This window comes from Lactuca saligna, chromosome 6, assembly GCF_052625555.1.
Source record: "Lactuca saligna cultivar CGN05327 chromosome 6, ASM5262555v1, whole genome shotgun sequence".
NCBI classification, from domain to species: domain Eukaryota; kingdom Viridiplantae; phylum Streptophyta; class Magnoliopsida; order Asterales; family Asteraceae; genus Lactuca; species Lactuca saligna.
Genome location: NC_136422.1, coordinates 149,098,864 through 149,106,759, shown reverse-complemented (window position 1 = coordinate 149,106,759; position 7,896 = coordinate 149,098,864). Strand labels below are relative to the sequence as shown.

Genomic DNA, 7,896 nt, shown 5'->3' with positions numbered 1-7,896 from the left:
ATGTTAGATGTTGGAGATGTTGTTGTTGAAGAGCTAATTCTACAAGAATTCTTAAGATCTAGAAGGTATAAATTTCATACCTTTTTACCTTATATCTTACTTCTTATATTTTAGAGTCCCTTTTTTTTGTTGTTGGAAGTGAATCCTTGGAGTTTCAAGCAACTCTATGGCCTTGGTTGGAAATCAAAGTAATTTATGGACCTTTGGGTCCCATAAAGTTGGAAGCTTGCTTAATAATCAGCTATGCATAAATCTCTTATGTCATTTTGGTCCCTTTTGTGCTAGGGCTTAAGATCTAGGCTACTAGAGATTTGGAAATGGATAAAATTTGAAACCTTATCCATGCATGGTCGAAACTGATCTACATCTTTAGAGCTACGAAAATAAGGGTTAAGATATTAATAAGTATACTATAATGGACATTACCACGGATCAACAAAGTCCTCACCATGACGTAGTGATGCTGAGTCCCACAACTATTTTATCATGTATTACCACGACATGGTGACTTGACTGTTGACTTTAATCGTTGACTTTTGGCTAAGTTTGAATTTAGGTCAAACTTAGGGTTTTAGGTCATAGATTGAGGTTTGACTCGTATTTAATGTCCAGGAGGGTATTGTACTTGTATTTACATGTGACGAGATGTAGGTATGTTTGCTTCGTTTGTGAGGTAATTTTTCTCACTATACTTTGTACTACAGTATAGATTGTCTATATGATAGGATGTTGGTATGTTGTAGTGATCTGTTAGACATGTAGATTTGTTAATAATTGTTAGTGACTATTTTTTGGTTATTATTTGTAATTTTATATTTCGACATATTATGGGAGGGATGAGCGTGGTCCATCTGTGTGTTAAAGGCCAAGATACCTGGACTGTCCAGTTAGTATTTTAGGCCCAAAGGGAGCGGTCCAGCTAAATCCTGTAGGCTCAGAAGGTGGACCAACCATATGTTGAAGGACATAGTGTGCATGCATTGTATGTGTATTGTTGTGCGAGTATTTGGGGAACTTACTAAGTTTTGGCTTATAATTGTGGATTTACATGTTTCAGGTGCTGTAGATGTTCTTGGGAAGGCGAATGCATGAATATACACACTTCAGCAACTTCGTGTCTTGTGTCTCGTGATTTTGTATTTATGTTTTTATACTTTAATTTTGGAATGTAAATTCTTGGAACAATGGTTTTGTGATGATGCTTTATGAAAATAAATTCCTTTTTACTAAACTAAAAATTGAAAAGTTTTGTTTTGAAAAATTAGGACGATACAACTTCGTGATTCTCTTCGACAATTACCCAAAGGTAACACTTTTGTTGCAAAATTAGTTGGAAGTTTAAATACGTATGTGATCAGTTTGCTATTATAAGTCATCCAGTTGATGCCATTGATGAAACTCATTGGTTCCTTTGTAGTCTTGGACCCTCTTTTGCGACATTCTCAACAACAAATTGTGCTAAAGCCTCGCCCCTTTTTGTGACCTCCTCTATCAAGTCGAGAGTCATGATATTTTTCTAACCTCTATGCATGGTACTGCTACTCCTGTTGTTGTTTCCTTCACTTCCCAAGCACATCATTCCCTAATGCTTGTCGTGGTGGTTCCACTTCAAATCGTGGAAAATCTGAAAGGTACTATGAAGGCCACTATAGTGGCCGAGGTCATTTTAGGCCCCCTTTGTGACTCTCTTGGACAATTACACAAAGGTAACACTTTTGTTGGAAAATTTAGTCGGAAGTTTAAATACATATGTGATCAGTTAGTTGTTATAGCTCATCCAGTTGATGACACTGACAAAACTCATTGGTCCCTCAGTAGTCTTAGACCCTCTTTTGAGACATTCTCAACAGCGACCTGTGCTAAAGCCTCGCCCCTTTCTGTGACATCCTCTATCAAGTCGAGAGTCATGCGATCTAAAGCTTGAGAGTAAAGGGATAAAGGTTGGAGAGAGATCCAAATAGAATCGTGTGGAAGGTGAGTGAGAAAATGAGTAGATTTTGTAGGTTTGTATAGGCTGAATCAGGGGCATGCCGTGCACAGATCAGTTGCGCGTTGTGTATCTAGTTGAAAGGTGCTGACATGTCTTTTTCTGCGTGGTGCCATGTGTCATGATTTGGATGGTGAGTTAGGGTGCACCACGCCCTCTGTCTGTGCACCCGATTGCACGCAAAGATTTCTTTTTTCTTAGAAAATTCAAATCTTTTCCTTACAAGCTCCGTTTTTTATTGGTTTTATATCTACACGTAGCTATCTACGAGATCTACAACTTTAGTTTAGACTCCGTCACTTTATTTTAAAGTTATATTTTTAACAGACTTAGACTGTTAACATCTTTGAAAAATTCATAACTCTCTCATATGGTATCCGTTCTTGACCGTCTTTATATTGACAAGTAGTTGTTGACGAGATCTTCGACTCTCGTTTAAATTGTTTATCCCAATAACCAACCGATTTCAATTTCGGTTTCTAAGTCGTATACTGTTCCACTGACATGTTAGAAAAATCACAACTTGTTCTTACGAGGTCAGATTTGAATGTTCTCTATATGTACGAAATCCTTGTCATATATACTATAACTTTGGTTATTTATCCTAAATAATCTTTTATTCAAAAAGTCATTTTTAATGCTATTATGACTAGTCCGAATCTATGGGTGTTACAATTGTCTCCCATTAGGATGATTACGTCCCTTAATCATCAACAAAATAGGGCTTGTATAATATATATTGTTATTGTATCATATTTAATAATGTATACCTTCAATTTTCTTTTCTCAGTCATGGATATTTCTAATAATATTTTTCAAACACCGTTACCAAACATCAGATTGGACTCAAATGGTAACATACTTGATTGCTTTTAAACTTTTAAGGTTTCCTTAAAAATATAAAGCAAAAGTTATTACTTCATCGTTTTTTATATCATCTCTTTATTAATATTCATATTCAAAGGAAATTAAAAAAATTATTAAATATTTATGCATTTTTCATAAACATTTACTTTTTTCAGGTAAATTCAAAGGAGTTATACATCAAAATAAAAACATATCTACATCTAAATCAAGTGCAAATATGTCAAAACAATCAATTCTACAAACTCCTCCTTCACATTTAAATGTTCGAACTACGTTATCTAACATTTCCAATGGTAACTCATTTATTTTACCATTTGATTTTATAATATATAATATTATATTATTATTCTATCATATTTAACGATGCATATATTCAATCTTTTTTCCCTAGCGATGGATATGTCCAATAACAGTTTTCAATCACTGCTACCAAATATTAGACAATACTCTGTATTTTCGAACGGTGACACATCAGAAAAATCATATACAATAACATCAAGATCATCTTCAATCATGTTAACTAACCCAAATCATAAAAGTTTGAAAAAAAGGCAAATGTATCTCCTATTCCAATAATTGGTCTGAGATTCGATCAAGACAACAACGATTGCCAAAATAATCAAAACATATACCAAGGTATATCAAAAGGTAATTTATTTACAAATATAAGATTTACATTAGTTCATTCAATCGTTATCAATTATAAAAACTTACATGATTAACTTTTTTTTGTCAACCTTAATTGACAGATTATTTGGATCATGGTGATCAGATTGTTGTATGCCAAACATGTTTTGCAAAATTATGGAAAGATGAAGCTGTCAGATGTAAAAAAAAAAGGAGAATGAAAATTATTCTCTATGTTGTGCTTATGACAAAGTTGAACTACCAGAGTTAAAGAATGCACCTCCAAGTTATGAAATTTTTTTTAGATCTAGAGATTCTAAAAGCAAACAGTTCATGAAGAACATTCGTTCTTACAATTTTATGTTTTCTTTTACGTCAATGGGTGGCAAGATTGATTCCTCAATCAATAGAGGAAATGCTCCATACATTTTCCGACTTAGCAGTCAAAATTATCATAGTATCGGAAGCCTTTTACCAGAATAGGGATTTAAACCAAAATTCTCTCAGCTGTACATATACGATACTGATAATGAGATCGCAAATAGACGAACATGTTTTGGGGTACACTTTTCACAATTATCACATTAATAGATATATTATTCATCAACATTAATTTCTTTATTTATCTTATGTTTATATGTTCATCTTACTTGTAGTGGAGAAAATCAACGATCTACATCAAATTCTTCTGTTCTTGATAATAATATTATACAAAATTTGAAGTTGATGTTAGATTCAAATAATGTCTTGGTTTAGTCTTATAGAATGGTTAGAGATTGTTTTCATGAAAACCCTCATGTTGATATCAAATTGAGAATTATTGGAAGAAGGGACCAAGATGGAAGGACATAGAACCTACCATCTGCTTCTAAGGTTGCCTCTTTAATTGTTGGAGATATTGGTGATTCAATTGATAATAGAGATATTTTTGTTCAAACTTCATCTGGTTCTCTACGGCGTATTAGTGAATTACATCCATCCTACTCTCCTCTTCAGTATCCACTACTGTTTCTATATGGTGATGATGGTTACAGGGTTGACATACCACATTGAGGTATTACACCTTCAAGCAACAACAAGCGGCCCAACTATACAATGAGAGAATTTTTTTCTTATAGAATACAGGACATGGATCAATATTTTTCACTAATTATTAATTGAAAAAGGTTGTTCCAACAGTTTTTGGTAGATGCTTATACTATGATCGAAAGCGAGAGATTACATTTCATAAGGAGCAAACAACAAATTCTTAGATGCGAGTCTTATGAGAATTTCCGTAATCAACAAGACCTCGGGAATAAAGATATATCCAACGTCGGACAACGTGTTATCTTACCTTCTTCATTCATTGGCGGTGCACGTTATCTGATGCAAAACTACCTTGACGCTATGACCTTATGTAAATGGTTTGAATATCCTAATTTCTTCATAACCTTTACATGTAATCCAAAATGGCCTAAAGTTAAAAGGTTTCTTCATAACACTTCACTGCATCCAGAAGATAGACCTGATATCTTATGTAGGTAATTCAAAATAAAGCTTGATGCTTCTATTAAAGATATACGGGAAAATAAAATTTTTGGCATCGTTCAAGCAGGTATTCAAAGTTGTTGTTTAATACAAAAAAAAAAAATTTATAATGATTTTTTCATTTCTTAACATTTTTTATTATTTGCAAATATATTTCATCCAGTACAAATCATATCTTATTTGTAAAATTAATTTGCAGTGGTCTATACAATTGAATTCCAAAAAAGAGGTTTGCCACATAGCCATATTTGTCTATTTATGCATGCTGACTCCAAGCGGCCTACTGTTGAATATATTGATCCGATTGTTTCTGATGAGATTCCAAATATCAATGAAGATCCAGAGTTGTATTCACTTGTAAGTGAATTCATGATACATGGTCCTTGTGGAGTTGAAAATATGAATTGCCCATGCATGGTTGACAAGCAATGTTCAAAAAAATTTCCAAAGCAATTCTGTAATCATTCTTCAGGTGATGTCAATGGTAATCCCTTATATATGAGAAGAAACAATGGATATTATGTCGAAAAATTAGGGGTTAAGTTAGACAACATAAATGTTGTTCCATATAACAAATATCTGTTAAAAAGATATCATGCACACATTAATGTTGAATGGTGCAATCAGGGATCTTCCATAAAGTATCTGTTTAAATATATAAACAAAGGTCCAGATAGAGCTACAATTGCTGTTGAGATCAACACTGCTTCTCATCAAGAAAAGGTTGTGGGTGAAATAAAAGATTATTATGATTGTAGATACATATCTGCATGTGAAGCATCATGGCGACTATTTAAATATGATGTTCATTACCGATATCCTTCTGTGATGCAACTACCTTTTCATCTTCATGATCAACAACAAGTCATATATGCTGCAGATGATGATATTGACGATGTTCTTGAACAACCTTCAGTTGCTACTTCTATGTTCACATCTTGGATAGAATGTAATAAAATTAATAAAGATGCACGAAAACTTACATATGTTGAATTTCCTATAAAGTTTGTTTGGAAACCTAATGATAGGTCGTGGAAACCAAAGAAAATTGGACGTTCAATAGGAAGGATTCACTATGTTTCACCTAAACTTGGCGAAGTCTACTTCTTACAGATTCTTTATAAATAAAGTGAAATGTCCAAAATCATTTGATGAAATTCGTACTGTAAATGGTGAAGAATTTCCTACTTTTCGAGATGCATGTTATGCTTTGGGCCTCTTACATGATGATAAAGAATACGTTGATGCAATTAAGGAAGCAAGTCATTCAGGAACTGGTTCTTATCTGTGTTTCTTATTTGCTACGATGTTAATGTCTAATCGTTTCATTAGACCATAGTTTGTTTGGGAAAATGCATGGCAACACTTGTCGGATGATATTCTTTACTACCAACAACGTAGATTAAAGTCTCCAGGTATTATAATTTTCTATCTTTATTTGTAAAAACGGATATTACATATTTTCAATATGCAGGGTACAATTTTTTTATTACCATTAAACTGTTTAATATTATATTCTTTTTGACATATTGTTCATTTTTTACAGGTTTTTCACTCAATGAGGATCAACTTAAAAACATGACTTTGTTCGAGATCGAACAGATTTTATTTCATAACAACACCAGTCTAAAAAGTTATAAACAAATGTCTTACCCTGATTCAGATACAGTTTCTTCTTCAAAAAATCGCCTTATCACGAAGGAGCTAGACTATGACATACCGCTTTTAAAGAAAGAGTTTGATAGTATGTTTCATGCATACAGTCAACGATAAGAAAGGATGTGTGTGTTTTGTGTATGGATATGGTGGAACAAGCAAAACCTTTCTTTGGAAGACAATATCTATAGCAATTAGATGTAATGGTGATATAGTTTTAAATGTTGCTTCAAGTGGTATTGCATCGTTACTATTGCCTGGAGGTAGGACAACACACTATCGGTTTATAATTCCGCTGAATCTTACGGAGGATTCTGTTTGTAAGATACCGACTGATAGCGAACTCGACAGATTAGTAAGAAAAAGCTCATTGATTATCTGGGATGAAGCACCTATGGTCCACATGCATACATTTGAAGCTTTAGATCGAGCTCTGAAAGATGTATGTAAGTTTGATAAGTCTAGCAACTCAAAAATTCCATTTGGAGGGAAAGCGATTGTTTTTGGAGGAGACTTCAGACAGATTCTACCTGTTGTTCAAGGAGGTAGTAGACAAAATATCGTTAATGCTTCTTTAAGTTCTTCATATATACGGCAACAATGCAAAGTACATAGATTAACAATAAACATGAGACTAACCGTTGGAAGGGATCCATATGATATTCGAAAAATACATAATTTTGCAAACTGGCTTTTGGATATAGGAGAAGGAAAAGTTGGTGGTTCAAACGATGGCGAAGCGATTATTGATGTTCCAGATGATATTCTCATTAATGATCCACATGATCCTATAGGTTCATTAATTGAGTTTATATATCCTTCAATCTTGGAAAAATTCAACGTTACGAGCTATTTTCAAGAAAGAGCTATGCTAGCTCCCAAAAATGAAGTTGTCCAACAAATCAATGATCGTTTGTTAGCATTGTTTCCCGGAGACGAAATATAATATTTAAGTTCAGATAGTCTTTGCCAATCAGAGTTTGTTCATGATCAGTTTGATCCCAATTTATACTCCTTAGATATTTTAAATGGTCATAAAGTATCAGGTTTGCTAAATGACAAGTTAATTTTAAAGGTCGGTGTTCCAGTTATGTTACTAAGAAACATTGATCAGAAAAATGGCTTATGTGACGGCACTAGACTACAAGTGAAATATATGGACAAGCGTATTATTGAGTCAATTATCATATTTGGAACTAATATTGGAAAGCAAACCTTTATTTCAAAAA

At 33.3% G+C, this 7,896-nt stretch overlaps 1 protein-coding gene across 1 annotated transcript; it reads left to right on the top strand.

Annotated features, from left to right (window-relative positions):
- Positions 1-7,613, top strand: LOC145003001 (uncharacterized). Its single transcript, XM_078962168.1, has 15 exons — positions 1-65; positions 1,058-1,168; positions 1,266-1,306; positions 3,010-3,147; positions 3,246-3,304; positions 3,406-3,502; positions 3,604-3,681; positions 4,516-4,535; positions 4,661-4,880; positions 5,211-5,368; positions 5,484-5,495; positions 5,639-6,015; positions 6,125-6,288; positions 6,558-6,755; positions 6,883-7,613. The coding sequence occupies exons 1-15, from the start codon at positions 1-3 to the stop codon at positions 7,611-7,613; spliced, it is 2,469 nt and encodes an 822-aa protein (XP_078818294.1).
- Positions 7,614-7,896: the final 283 nt, after the last annotated feature.

Coding starts and splice junctions, on each gene's coding strand:
- LOC145003001 (XM_078962168.1), top strand. CDS start 1: ATGTTAGATGTTGGAGATGTTGTTGTTGAAGAGCTAATTCTACAAGAA. Junction 3,148..3,245: donor GTTATCTAACATTTCCAATG/GTAACTCATTTA, acceptor TTTTTTCCCTAG/CGATGGATATGTCCAATAAC. Junction 4,881..5,210: donor CCTTGACGCTATGACCTTAT/GTAAATGGTTTG, acceptor ATTAATTTGCAG/TGGTCTATACAATTGAATTC.